At 40.3% G+C, this 15,480-nt stretch overlaps 1 protein-coding gene across 1 annotated transcript in view; it reads left to right on the top strand.

The window, feature by feature from the left end:
* Nucleotides 1-799: 799 nt before the first annotated feature.
* Nucleotides 800-15,480, top strand: part of ROS1 (ROS proto-oncogene 1, receptor tyrosine kinase) — a 93,747-nt gene continuing 79,066 nt past the window's right edge. Inside the window, exons 1-6 of the mRNA XM_078851966.1 lie at nt 800-862; nt 1,477-1,537; nt 3,541-3,689; nt 4,639-4,777; nt 11,583-11,784; nt 12,581-12,657. Coding sequence (XP_078708092.1) covers nt 800-862; nt 1,477-1,537; nt 3,541-3,689; nt 4,639-4,777; nt 11,583-11,784; nt 12,581-12,657 — 691 coding nt within the window. The remainder of the gene's footprint in view (nt 863-1,476; nt 1,538-3,540; nt 3,690-4,638; nt 4,778-11,582; nt 11,785-12,580; nt 12,658-15,480) is intronic.

Genomic DNA, 15,480 nt, shown 5'->3' with positions numbered 1-15,480 from the left:
AGCTGCAGGAAGTGTGTACAGTTGAATCTTTGAAAGTTACCAAGACAAACAATGCCACCTAATATAGCACATCACCTTAATGACCCCAAAGTTAATTATTACTTGAGAGTTGTTTGCTGTATGAACAGAGATTATAAAGCTGGGACATTTTATCTTCTTCAGCTTTTGTAAGCCAGACAATCTTGCAGTGTAAATGACCCTAAATAAAATACAGCAAAGCAAATGCATTCTCACGGTGGGGGAGCTTTGTCTGGACTGGCATAAAAAACAGGATAGTAGCTCCTTTAAGGGTTCCCCTCCTTTGGGAATCGGGAGGGGGAGGGGAGAGGAGAAGGCATCACCTGAATTGATGGGCAGGCCGGTGGGACTCAGGTAAGCGATTGGCCCCTGCACACCTGGGGGAATGTATATAAATCCTGCCCCTCCAGCCTGAGCCCCCTCTCATTCCTGACTAGCAGTCAGAAAGGCAAGCTGGAGTTATTGCTTATTTAGTTATTGACTTTCAGTGAGACTCAGGCTTCTATGTGCTTAAGTCACGATTAAAAGTAGGCTTAGGATTGTCGGTCATTTGGGTGCCTTAGAAAGTTTTACCCTCCGCGTCTCAGTTCAGTGGAGCTGTAAAATAGAGCTAATGAGGCTTCCTTTGTCTATCTTCTCTATTTAGATGGTAAGCTCTTTGGGGCAGAGGCTCTCTACTTACGATATACATATTCAGTGTGGGCTGCATTGGGGCTCCGGGGGTGGTTAAGACCTATAGACACAACTATAACACAGACAAAAAATAATAACAAGAAGTTAGATGGTAGACGTGTTTTTAAAGAAACTTCTAATACAGCGTATTGACCAAGAGCAAGAAGCATTTGTGAGAAATAGGTGGAGCAAGAAGGGCTGGGCTCAGTGTTCAGGCCTTCTCATCAATAGTAAGTTAAATGGGCTATATTCTGCTTCCCTTCCTCAGATATTCTCACTGAAGTCTTAAATGTGTAAAGTGAGCAGGAATTGTCCCCAGATTTCTGCATTGCAGCAAATGGGCAATATAGGGAATACAGAGCCTGATCTAATGCCCATTGAAATCAATGGAAAGACTGACAGGTTTCAGAGTAGCAGCCGTGTTAGTCTGTATTCGCAAAAAGAAAAGGAGGACTTGTGGCACCTTAGAGACTAACCAATTTATTTGAGCATAAGCTTTCGTGAGCTACAGCTCACTTCATCGGCCGATGAAGTGAGCTGTAGCTCACGAAAGCTTATGCTCAAATAAATTGGTTAGTCTCTAAGGTGCCACAAGTCCTCCTTTTCTTAATGGAAAGACTGCCATTGATGCCAATAGATTTTTGGAATGAGCCTAAGGTGTTAATGTTTTTAGAATGAATATAACTACTTTTGTGGTATTCCTGTGTATTAGAAATGTGTCTGGATGCTTCTAACAAGACATCCCATTGAAGCAATACTAACTGGCAAGCTCTCTGTCTTATACAGAGAGTTTCCTGTAAGTTTGGCTGCAGCTGTGCAGAGGAAGCTTATGGTGCTGAAGTACAAGGTAAGCATGGACATAGTGCTGTGTAGTAACCCAGGGTCTGCTGAACTCATTTCTAGGAGTATCCTTTTGCTTTTGTTATATGATTTTCTTTGAACAGGGCCAGGAAAGTCTTGTTCCTTTTCTGATTCTTACACAGCTAGTGTAGCTTAAAAGTAAAGAGATGGCTGCTGTATTCCAGAAACTTGGGAATTTTTGGATATAAATGCTGAAGTTTATGGTGGGATTTTCAAATGCACTCAGCTATGGCCCAACTCTGCTTCTGTTGAAATTAATGGTAAAAACTCCTTTTGATTTCCATGGGAGTAATTAGGCCAATGCTTAGTGCATTTGAATCCCACCCTGACTGATCTATGTATGAGTGCTGGAACAATTTGTCTCATGGTGGTGCTGAGAGCCACTGAACCAAACTGAAAACCCTGTATTTGTTGGAAACCAATTCAAGCTGGGGGTGCGGCAGCAGCTTCAGCACCCCTAGTTCCAGCACCTATGGATCTACCCGATCTGACTGGAAAAATTTAGGGATTTCCATTCAGCAAAGCTTTATAGTAAAAGCTTTGCTGAGCGCTGTATCATAATAAAAATATATTGAAGCGTTCGCATGCTGCCCATTGCTTTGGGAACTTGATGCCTCACATTCAGTTTCAAAACAAGCATGTATATACTAAATATGGGTGATACCAGGGGAAGAAGATTTATATAAAGTTGCACAGTGAACCCATGCTTTGCCTGAATGGAAATATATTCAAAGGCATGACTGAACAGGTACACTTTACTTTGTGTCCTAATATGATCAAACCCTGTCTCTGACAAGATGTCGGACAGCAAGTGACACAACTGGTTGCATTCTTCTGAAAAGTTTTGCTGTCAGCCCCAGAAAGGTAAATCGGAGGGACTAAAAGCACGAATGCCCCACATCAGATCTTCCCAGCTATGACAGGACATAGGGAGGGAGCCATATTGCGATGGTTTTAAGTTACAGTATAATTCTGGCATTCCACAAATATGCATTGAGAAAAGCAGCCCTGATTTTGTTTATGGACTAGGGACTTCACTTAAACCAAACCAAACCAATTAAGAAAGTATTTCTGATTTTGTCACACATAGTACTTTCATCCTGGTTGCAAAATTCTAAGTAGAATGGTATCAACATTTTAAATGGAAGATGTCCTATTCTTTATTCCGTGTCTAGTTTCTGTAGTGTCTGTCATCTGCAAGTTCATCATTTGACAGGTCATCCAATCATGACCTTCCACAGGATCATTTAAATATTGGTCCCCAATCCAGCAAAACACTAAGCATATGCGATAGTAAAACACTTCACTGGGACTATGCATGTGCTCAAAATTAAACACATGCATTAGTGCTTTGCTGGTTTGGGGACCAGTATTTTAAAACATGTGTTTAACTTTGAGCATCCGAGTAATCCCATTGAAGCATGTACGTGACTGCACACGTGCTTAACCTTAAGCACATGCTTTAATGTTTTGATGGAAGGGATTTCCCTTCAAAGTTCTACCCATCACTGAGTGGAGAAGGAAGTGAGGACAGTAAAGAAATGGACAGATCTCCCAAAGCTTCCAATTAAGGGATATAGCTTAACATAATAGGCCAGATTCACCACTAACATAGATAGGTATATCTCCATTAACTTCAGTATAGCTGCACCCACTTACACCAGTGATGCGTTTGGCCCAGTTAATATTAATATCAATTGTCTTATAACATTACTGTGGTTCATTCTGTAACTCTTTTCCTGATATGCATGTTTTCCATGTTTTTATCAGCTTCACAACTGCTGAATGTGCCAGGTCCCTGGGGCAAGATGCACTTTACTTTTACCCAATGTACTAGGTGTGTCACCACCAAAGTGTATTCCAGCTGAACATCAACCCTTCAGAGAATGCTGCTGCATTCTCCTACTGCCCAGAAGCTGCCACAGAATACCACTGGGAGAGGATTAATGACTTAAGCCCTGTTCATGTTTTATTGGTTTTTCCCCTCAGATTATTTGAACTCACCCACAGCACCATTTGCATCTACCATTGGAAGCCACAATGTGGCACTGAGGTGGAAGTCGGCTAATATCTCTGGGGTGACATATATTATTCAGTGGAAGTACAGTCAGCTCCCTGGAGACTGGAGGTATGCTGAGGTAAGGGAGGACAAAATAAGTTCCAACTTATTTTTTAAATTAATCTTTTAATAAAACAACCTAGTCTAATTTACAATCCAGTCTTGATTCAATTGGAAAGGTGTTCTTCACTTCCTCTCCTCACCTATTCTCTATTATTCTTGTACTCTATAAAATAGTTGCCACATTTCACACTAGAAGTGGCTCCATTTGAGTGGTGAATGACATGATTCTTGCGTATAATTTTGTTAAGATTGTAAAGCATTGGGGGATTCTTTGTGTATTTTTTTTATGTTGGTGGTGGATTGTTGGGGATGCTTTTTGTTTATTTTTGTTCTTGGATTTATTTGGGTAAAATGACTATTATGTTAAGTTTAAGTGTATTTGTTAAGTACCCAGAAGCCTGTGGGTGAGTGACAACAATTTAAAATTTACTGATATTAATATATTTAATATTTTACTGTTTTAAGCAATTATTTGCTTAAAATTAGAATATTCTTTAAAATTAATTCAGGCTGGAAATTAGAAGGTTTCTAATGATCAGAGAAGTGAGTTCTGGAGCAATAGGCGTAGTAGGGGCAAACAACCTAACTAGTTTTAAGATGGAGCTTGATAACTTTAGGAGCAGGAGTGTATGTTGGGTCGCCTGCGATAGCATGGGATTTGATCTGACCCAGGGTATCTCTTCCAGGCCTATGTCCTATGTACCTAATATTGTGTTCCATCCATCCAATATTTGATGAAATTTGGCAGTGGGTTTTGAAGGAAGTGTTAAAGGAGGAATCAGTACATACTATTTAAGGAAAATGAATCACCTAGAACTTGTTCTGCTTATAAGAGAGTTAGGTCTGTGACATTCTAATATGTACATATTGTTTTATGTTGTCATATCAGGCTAGACTGACATCCTACATGGTCATTCCAGCTAGAGGAACAGTGATAATGATTATATGTATGTGTATTGATCTAGGTAGTATCTGAGCATTCGTACACAGTGAGTAACCTTCAAGCCTTCACAGAATATGAGTTTCGAGTAGTTTGGATCATCACATCTCAGATGCAGCTCTATTCTCCATCTAGTCCCAGTTACCGGACTCATGCATTTGGAGGTAATTACACTGTTGGTCACAGTTCAAGGGCAGTGCTAAAAAGTTTTAGTTTGTTTTGATGTCATGATTCTAAAGTAGAAAACTACTTACCATTGACTTTCATAAGAACAGCCATACTGTATCCTGTCTCTGACAATGGCCAGTGTCAAATGCTTCAGAGGGAATGAACAGAACAAGGTAATGTTGAGTGATCCATCTCCTGTCATCCAGTACCAGCTTCTGGAAGTGGAAGGTTTAGGGACACTCAGAGTGTAGGGCTGTGTCCCTGACCATCTTGGCTATTGGCCTTTGATGGACCTATCCTTCATGAACTTATCTAACTCTTATCTGAATCATACTTTTGGCCTTCACAACATTTCATGTGGATGAGTTCCACAGGTTGATTGTGTGTTGTGTGAAGAAGTACTTTGTTTTGTTTGTTTTAAATCTGCTGTCTATTAATTTCAATAGCAGAAGAAAACGTAGCAATGGCTGACATGTTAAATGCCTTTTTTGTTTCAGTTTTCACTAGAAAGGTTAGCAGTGATTGCACGATAAACATCAGTGTAAATTGTGTACGATCTGAGGCTAAAATAGGGGAAGAACAAGTTAAGACTTACTTAGACAAGTTAGATGTCTTTAAGTTGTCAGGGCCTGACAAAATACATCATAAAACACTTAAGGAACTGGGTGAGAATCCATGGAGGATGGGAGAGATCCCAGGGGCCTGGAAAAGGCCAAATATAGTACCTATCAATAAAAAGGGGAATAAGGACAACCCAGGGATTTATAGACCAGTCATCTTAACTTGGGTACCCAGAAAGAAAATGGAGCAAATAACCAATCAAGTTGTAAGAACCTAGAAAATAATAAGGTGATAAATAACAGTCAACATGTATTTGTCAAGAACAAATCATACCAAACCAAGCTGATATCCTTCTTTGATAGGGTAACAAGTCTTATGGATGGGGGGAAGCAATAGATGTGATAAATCTTGATTTTTCAGAAAGGCTTTTGATACTGTCTCACATGACCTGCTCATAAGCAAACTAGGGAAATACAGCCTAGACTAACCTACTGTGAGGTGGTACACAACTGGTTGGAAAACCATACTCAGAGAATAGTTATCAAAGGTTTGCAGTCAAGCTGGAAGGGCATATCAAGTGGGGTCCCACAGAGACCTGTCTCATAGATTCTTGAAATAAGCATGCCGAGGGTGCTGCCGCACCCCCTGGTTTGAGGTGGTTTCCATCATATGAAGTGTTTACAGTTTGGTTCAATGGCTCTCAGTAACCCCACTATACAAATTGTTTCAGTACCCCTGATCTGTCCTGGGTCCAGTTCTATTCAATATCTTCATAAATGATTTGGATAATGTCACAGAGAGTACACTGATAAAATTTGTTGATGATACCATGCTGGGAGGGGTTGCAGGCGCTTTGGAGGACAGGATTAGAATTCAAAATGATCTGGACAAACTGGAGAAATGGTCTGAAATAAAGAGGATGCAATTCAACAAGGACAAATGCAAAGTACTCCACTTAGGAAGGGATAATCAATTGCACAAATATAAAATGGGAAAAGACTTCCTAGGAAGGAGTACTGCAGAAAAGGATCTGTTTGTTATAGTGGATCACAAACAAAATATGAATCACCAATATACTACTCTTGCAAAAAAGCAAAAAAGCAAACATCATTCTGGGATATATTAAATACAAGAGTGTTGTAAGCAAGACATGTAAAGTAATTCTTGCAGTCGACTCAGAACTGTTAAGTCTCAACTGGAGTACTATGTCCAGTTCTGGGCACTATATTCAGGAAAGATGTGGACAAATTGGAGAAAGCTCAAAGGAGAGCAACAAAAATGATGAATGGTCTAGAAAACATGATCTCTGAGGAAAAATTGAAAGAATTGGGTTTCTTTAGTTTGGAGAACAGAAGACTGAGGGGGGACATGTAACCGTCTTCAAGTACATAAATATTGTTATAAAGAAGAGAGCAATAAATTGTTCTCCTTATCCACTGAAGACAGGACAAGAAGTAATGGGTTTTAAATTGCAGCACGGGAGATTTAGGGTAGACATTAGGAAAAACTTCCTAACTATAGGGTGTTTAAGCACTGGAACAAATTACTTAGGGAGGTTGTGGAATGTTTTTAAGAAGAGGCTGGGCAAATACTTGTCTGGGATTGTCTAGATTATATTTAGTTCTGCCTCAGTGCAGGGAACTGGACTACATGACCTGTCAAGGTCCCTTCCAGTCCTATATTTCTATGATTCATGGGTGACCCCAGTGTGATGTTGCACCCCATAATGCTTTATGGGAATATACTTATTCCAGTTATGTCATATATACTTTCATATGTTTTATGCTACATATGCCATGTAACATATCTCTGTAAAGGTTTGGGTCTACGGAATATATTTGTAGACCCCTTAATCATCTCTGGTTTGAGATAAAGAGTCTCAGTCTTTTTAATCTTTCCTCATAGGGAGGCTGTTCCATATCCCTAATCAGTTTCTTTGCCCTTCTCTGAACCTCTGCACCAATATTAATATATCTTGTCTGAGACAGAGTAACCAAACCTGCGTGCAGTGTTCAAGGAGTCGGCATACCATGGATTGATCTAGTGGCATTATGATGTTTTCTGTCTTATCTATCCCTTTCAGAAGCATATGTTCATTATATGTTGTAAAATTGCAGACTGTTGGGTAATATTACTAAAGAATCTTTAGCTTAATCTGAAAGAGTTTTGGCTGAATTTTCAGTTATGATTCCTATGAGGACTTGTGGCACCTTAGAGACTAACCAATTTATTTGCGCATAAGCTTTTGTGAGCTACAGCTCACTTCATCGGATGCATTAAGTGGAAAATACAGTGAGGAGATTTATATACACACAGAACATGAAAAAATGGGTGTTATCATACACACTGTAAGGAGAGTGATCACTTAAGATGAGCTATTACCAGCAGGAGAGTGGGGGGCGGGAGGGGTGAGTGGGGAAAGAAAACCTACATCTTAAGTGATCACTCTCCTTACAGTGTGTATGATAACACCCATTTTTTCATGTTCTGTGTGTATATAAATCTCTTCACTGTATTTTCCACTGAATGCATCCGATGAAGTGAGCTGTAGCTCACAAAAGCTTATGAGCAAATAAATTGGTTAGTCTCTAAGGTGCCACAAGTCCTCCTTTTCTTTTTGCGAATACAGACTAACACGGTTGCTACTCTGAAACCAGTGACTTTTAGGTGAGGTTCAGAGCACCAGGGCAGGAAGAAACTATCAATTTAGTAACATTCTTGCTATGGAAAGAAGCAATATTAGTTTAAGCAAATTTCACAATATTTGTCTGCAATTTGGCTTTAAGTAACCATTTAACTTAATGGCTACTTTACCAGTTTGTCATAAAATGGACATAAGAAACGATGCACTAACTGGAGCGTTCAGATAGAACCAGCTTCAGGCTGTGAGCTCTCTTTCTATTAGTGATGTAGACCCTGCTTCACGTTGATAGGAAATATGCTTATATATATCAATAAGACATAGTGAAGGTACACCTTGTTACTTTTCCAACTCGCATCTAATTGCATGTTAAATCTCATCCTGTGGTAACACTGGAAGTCACCGGAGATTTAAAGTTCCCTGTATTTGCAGAAGTCTTCTTCCTAGGCTATGCACAACATGCTCCAGGTGGCACATGACCAGGATGCATCACAAAAATTTGGTCCGCTGGTTGGATCATTAGCTTCCTTGGCTTGGGTTGGGTACTGATGGGGGGTGCGACATGAACACTGATCTGTGCTCCCCTTTGCAGAAACTGATACTGGTGTTCAGTAGGGGAAAGGAGAAATAGTACTCGTTTTAGGCTTTAGGCTTCAAAGCTCATTGAAATCAATGTGAGTCTTTCCATTCTATTCTCTGGGCTTTGGATAAGGGTAGACCCTTAAGCAACTATAACTAAAGTGTTAGTGCAAACCCTTCGTTTGAGGCATAAAACGAATCTTTGTTCAAGTTCCTTTTTGTTGCATTCACTTGTATTGCGCTGGTTGTGAGCCTGTTATGTAAATCATTAGGTTATATTTAAATTAGACGTGGCTGAACCTCAAAAGATTTTAGATGTTTAAGTGGCTAAGTTTCTAAAAGTTTAGACATTAATAGTAATAATGAATTTAGATTTATATAGCGCCTCTTGTGCTGAAGGAAATGGGGAAAAGCTTTCAGAACTAAAGGCAGTGCTATCGAAAATTAGCCAAAGGTGTAGGCTACATTCTGGAGGTAGGATGACAACCAAATGGGTGCACAACACTTTGTACAATGGAGTGGAGGGCAATTTTGGCTAAGGACATGTTCTTACAAAAAGTATCTCAGGATCTATAGTAACTAGTCACAGCAGATAGCCCCATAGTTTTTAAAGTCCCCTCCGAAGCCCCCTCACAGAAAGTTATGTGGTTCTAATTTGTCTACCTCAGAACGATGGAAGGATGGGCTGACTATTGGGATTTTGACCCGTGGCTTCAGGTGATGTGCTGACAAAACAACAAAGGTTCCCGCAAAATTTTCCTTCTTTGGCTTATGATAAACCCTGTGACCCAGGAGTGCATCATACTGCCAAGAGGAGTGTGGGATTGTGTCACGGTTCCTCCCCCACTCTGAACTCTAGGGTACAGATGTGGGGACCTGCATGAAAAACCTCCTAAGCTTATCTTTACCAGCTTAGGTCAAAACTTCCCCAAGGTACAAAATATTACATCCGTTATCCTTGGACTGGCCGCTACCACCACCAAACTAATACTGGTTACTGGGGAAGAGCTGTTTGGACGCGTCCTTCCCCCCAAAATACTTCCCAAAACCTTGCACCCCACTTCCTGGACAAGGTTTGGTAAAAAGCCTCACCAATTTGCCTAGGTGACTACAGACCCAGACCCTTGGATCTTAAGAACAATGAACAATCCTCCCAACACTTGCACCCCCCCTTTCCTGGGAAATGTTGGATAAAAAGCCTCACCAATTTGCATAGGTGACCACAGACCCAAACCCTTGGATCTGAGAACAATGAAAAAACATTCAGTGTTTTACAAGAAGACTTTTAATAAAAAATAGAAGTAAATAGAAATAAAGAAATCCCCCCTGTAAAATCAAGATGGTAGATACCTTACAGGGTAATTAGATTCAAAAACATAGAGAACCCCTCTAGGCAAAACCTTAAGTTACAAAAAAGATACACAGACAGAAATAGTTATTCTATTCAGCACAATTCTTTTCTCAGCCATTTAAAGAAATCATAATCTAACACATACCTAGCTAGATTACTTACTAAAAGTTCTAAGACTCCATTCCTGTTCTGTCCCCGGCCAAGACGACTACAGACAGACACAGACCCTTTGTTTCTCTCCCTCCTCCCAGCTTTTGAAAGTATCTTGTCTCCTCATTGGTCATTTTGGTCAGGTGCCAGCGAGGTTACCTTTAGCTTCTTAACCCTTTACAGGTGAGAGGAGCTTTCCCCTGGCCAGGAGGAATTTCAAAGGGGTTTACCCTTCCCTTTATATTTATGACAGATTGATAAACCTATTCATATGTTTTTCCAATTAAACAGAGATGATTTCTCACAGCCACAGGAAGGGAAGGTGACAAAGAAACAAATCTATACTAAGTACACCTCACTGGAACCTGGTTCTTCATATGTATTTTATAAATCCTAGGGATGAATCATCTGTGAGAGTGATAACTCAACAGTATCCATGAGATCTTAAAAAAAAAAAAAAAAGATGGAAAGTGATTCATTACAGGCAGAGAGATCACCTCAGTCTTTCAGTTTGTTGGCAAGATTAAAAATAGGGGTTCCTGTCAGTGCTCTCCAGAACATCACCGAGTGTAAGCATTCCAGACTTGATGTTTACACTACTGGGGCATCTCCGTGGTTACGTTTGGGTCTTATGATGTATCAGAAACTTGTCTATGGATTATATGAGATTTATTCTCCCCCATTTAGTGCTTTCCTTGCAATACTTTTTTGCTTTCCCCTTGGAGCAAAACTAAGAAACACTGAGACATGTGGGGGAAAACTATGTATGTCTATATAATGTCATAAAAGGTTTGAATGTGCTTTTTGTCCCTAAATGAAATGTTGATGTTTTAATTTTCCTGGGCCAGTTTGCATCCTCCCATGGAAAAACCCACAGGATTTATTTAAAGGAAGGAATAAAACTATGTGAGATGTACTTCATGGAGACTTCTCTACATTGTCCCTTTGGTGGGAGGGACTTTGGGGAGCTGTGGATGTTGGAGGCCAAGCGCCCACCAGACCCCTGGATTTCAGGATCTGTGGGTCTGGGAACCTAAATCTGTGTGGAATCAGAAGCCACCCTGTAGCAATGTGGTTCTTGCCTCCCTTTCCTTTGTGTAGCTGGATCACTCCATAAACATCTGAGAAGGAATCTAAGGGTCCAGCATGGAAAAACAGGCACTGAGCAGAGGCTGGTGCCACATAGAGCTGACCCTTTCCTGCCCCAGTTCCTAGAATTCTGCAGAACCCCTTTTGCTTGGAACAGTCAGTGAAGGGCAGGCATAAAGGGCCAGGAAAGGGGAAGAATGTCACACAAAATTGGCACTCTCCACCTTCCATGATGCTGCATGGAGGGCATCTTCCATGCATGAAACCCCAGGACATGATCCTGGCCCTACTATTTAACTTCTCAGCAGCGTATAACACCAGCAAGAATGGACTATTATATTAACTCATCCCCCACATCTTCTCCCAGCCATCCCCAAAAAATCACTTCTGAAAAACCATGTCTACAGTAAATGATTTCTGTCTTTTACAGTTCCTGTTTCAGCTCCTATCATTAAAGATATTCAAAGTTCGGGGCCTGAAACCGTGGAAGTCAGTTGGTCTCCACCACTTTTCCCCAGTGGATTGATTGTTGGATATAATTTACTGTTAACCAGTGAAAAGCAGGAACTGCGCACAGCATCCAGAGGTCAAAGTTTCCAGTTCTACTCCACCTTTCCAAACACCACTTACAGGTACAAAAGAAAAGGTGATCAGCTGGACAGAGTGTGCCCTTGGTGTCATAAAGTGGGCAGTAGAGTTCCTACAATTCAGAAATCTGTGTGTGTATGTGGGGTGAGGGTGGTTCTGACTGACAGAACAGCATGCATGTTAACACTGCTTTTGCAGAATCAGTGGGCAAAATTCTCTTCTCTGTTGTGCTGTTGTGAAAATTGACATATCTCAAATTTAAATTGATGGAGTTGTTTTAGATTTCCTCATGTATAATTGAGATCAGAACTTAGGCAAAAGCAAATCAATTTGGGGAGTGGGGTGACAATCTGATGCAGTGCCAGAATGTGGAATTTTGAATTCAGTAACCTTTATATTCTTATTTTCCCCCTCTTGGTGCACATTTCTGTTATATTCAGAGAATTATAGGGGAGCCCTCTTCTAATTAATTTAGCTTGTAAATTTCCCTTCAGTTTAGTTAAACTCCAAAGGCCACGTTCTGCTCTCAAAGGTGACTATAGATCTTCCCTTGAGATGAAACTGAGTTGCCCACATAACTCTGAGGGCAGCAGAGCTATAGCTATAGGGTAGCTATGTAATTTATTAGATTGTGTTACCTTATCTTGCAAAGCTAGTGAGTTCAAATCCTCATGTGATTATATTTGTATTAGAATTTGTCCCTGAATGACTTTATTTCAACAGCTTTTTTCACTGAAGGAGAAACATGATAAAGTACGTGAGACTCCATTGTTCTAGTTGAGAAGGCATTTTTTCGAGTATTTATAATGTTCCGTAAGATCTCTCTTTGATTTACTTTAGGTTTACCATTGTAGCAGTAAATGAGGTTGGTGATGGGCCACCTGCAGAAGCTAATATCACTACTCCAGAACACACAGGTACACATGCAACATATTCCTTATATTTCCTGGTAACTGGTAACTAATTCTGGTTCACCTGGATTATGGGGTGTACAGCAGAATAGAATGATAGTTAGACTGTACGCTCTTTGGGGAAGCAACAGTCTTCTACTCTGGGTTTATACAGCACCTATACAATGGAGCTCTGTTCTTGGTTGGTCTCTAGGCACTATGGTAATAAATGTAGTAACAACAACAGCTTGGTTGTTGGGCACAAAAACACAGGCTGGTACAAGTGACAAAAAGGTGAACCAGTATCAAATGGGTTTAACAGAAGATGCTTTCATTTTCTGGAACACATGGTATCATTGGAGCATGTGGGGAATTCATGTTAATATTAACACTGTGACCAGGGCCACAGGGGAGCCAACTGAGGTCACTCAATTAGGGTGAACTGCAAAGAATGGGGTGGCCAATCCCCAAAACTGGTGGATATTCCAATACTTAGATTTACCAAGCCAGCACAAAACAGCTTCTACAATACCTCACAGGTTACCTAGAAGCCAACAACACAGTTCCCTTACAGTAACCCAGCCTCAGGCCTCCGCCCAGATACCCAAGTCAGACACGATGAAGACTACTGAAAACCTTATTCATCATATAAAAAAGTTCTACCAATCCCAAAGGATCGGACATTACCTCCCAGGTTAATGAATATTCCAGATCTTACCCAAATACACGCTTACAGCTAATTCTTATTAACTAAACAAAAATTTATTAAAAAAGAAAAGAGTGAGTATTGGTTAAAAGATCAGTATTCATTCAGACATGAGTACAATTCTTGAGGTTCAGATTCACAGCAGAGATGCTGAGCTTTGTAGTCACAAAATTAGTTCATAGGTTATAGTCCAATATTTATATTCAGGGTGGTCCAGTCAGAACTGGGATCTCAGCCCTATGGCTTGAGCTTCCCTTGCATGAAGCCTCAAGCAGATTGAGATGACAGGATCAGGCCCCAAGGGTCTTATATACAGTTTTAGGCCATCTTGTGACAGTTCTTAGGTGAACAATAGGCACTTATGGGGATTTAGAAGTGGACCCATTTCCTAAGCATCACCAGTAATTATCTACACAGATTAACATAAGGCAATTGTTCGTTTTCCATCATTCTCAGGTGATTTGCTATACATTTCAAAGAGAGATGAATACAGCGATATCTTATGTTCACAGTTCATTTAAATGTTAAGATGTCCTTTTGATCTCTGAATTAACAGAATACAGTATAGACAGGGACTGTTTGATTACATTGTTAACCTCTACCATTATATATGTAAACACACAAAACCACAAACATTATCTACCAATATGTCTTTAAGGGTTGAATTTGAGTCATTTATCCTGCAGGATGCTTAATCCTTTCTGACCAAGCGTCACAAACAAATTTCACATTAGACTTTCAAGTAAAAAATTCCTGAATGATCTCATGCAAAACAACATCAGATCATATCCTTTTTTTTTTTTTTTGGCTATTTCTCTTCCTTTGTTCTCCCCCCCCCCCACTAATGGCATTTCACTATACAAAAAACAATACATTATAGCCACCTATCTATCTGAGTCTCGTAAGGTATTTTACAAATATTAATTTATTCCCAGGGAGAAATATATTAAGATAGAGTTATGGATGGACATAAAAGCATTGTTACCAAACTTAAAAAACCTAAATGCTAGGAACTCAGGAAATTTTCCATGAAGGTTACAACAGTAGCCTTAACTCTGTTCCTGTATCCTCACCCACCTTCCACCTTCTGTGGATTGCAGACACTGAAGCTGTGTCTACATTAGTGTTTTTTAAACTCATGTTAGTTGATTGCCAGTTGACTCAAGTTGGCTAACACACTGGTACATGCTGGACTGGACACTCCACTAACATTTGTTCCAGGGTTAACTGAGCCCTGATCACAAAAATGTGTGTCCTGGAACCAGCATTTGTGGAGTCTCCAGGTTAGGATGCACCAATGGTTTGGTTAACTTGAGTTAAGTGACAACCAATTAATTTTAATTAAAAAAATTTCTAGTGTTAAACAAACCCTCAGTAGCTGCCACATCAGACTGTAGTTTGTCCATTTGCGTATCTGAATTCTAACAATATGTATATGATTTGCATGATGATATAACTTGGACCTCTTCAAGCCTATGTCAAATACAGAATGGTTTTTGGTGCTGCCAGCTATGAGTCTGTCCCAAACCCTTGTGAGGGGCCTGGGCATCCACTAGGGGGCTTCCTCTAGCTTCTCCTGCCCAATTCGCCCCACACCCAGGGCCCAACATAGCTGGTAACTCGTTCACCTGCAGCAGGTGATGCCCTGCAACGGCAATTCCTGACCTTCCTAGAGGCATTGAACAGCGAGTGACAAGCACCCTGTATGTGACCTCATTGGTTTTTGTTACATAAAGGAACATCTCTGAGTACTTAGGATTTGAATCCCATACATTAAAAAGATTGTGTCTGGCCATTGTGCAGGTATATAGGTATGGGGCAGAAGTATAGGGGTTTAACCACCACAAAGGCTGCCTTTCCCTTCAAAACTGCCTGAGAGGACTGTGTTCCTGGGGGATGATGTAGCTGAATAGGTCCAGGTTCCAAATACCAAGCAGTGGGAAGAGAGCATTCTTAGAGTTGGGATGCTGGTTATGGAGCTCTTTGCCAGAAGGAATCAGACTGAGTCCAAGTCTGACTGCATTCAGATCAAACTTCAAAACACGACATTTGATACAGCCCACAGAACTGATACTCTTTAAAAATATTATAATAACAATTCTGAAAGATGCAAACAAACCAAACTACAAACCCTGCAATCACAA

Source organism: Lepidochelys kempii, chromosome 3 (assembly GCF_965140285.1).
Source record: "Lepidochelys kempii isolate rLepKem1 chromosome 3, rLepKem1.hap1, whole genome shotgun sequence".
In the NCBI taxonomy this organism is placed as follows: domain Eukaryota; kingdom Metazoa; phylum Chordata; order Testudines; family Cheloniidae; genus Lepidochelys; species Lepidochelys kempii.
The sequence above is the reverse complement of the archived record's forward strand: the minus strand, read 5'-3'. Positions and strand labels throughout refer to the sequence as shown.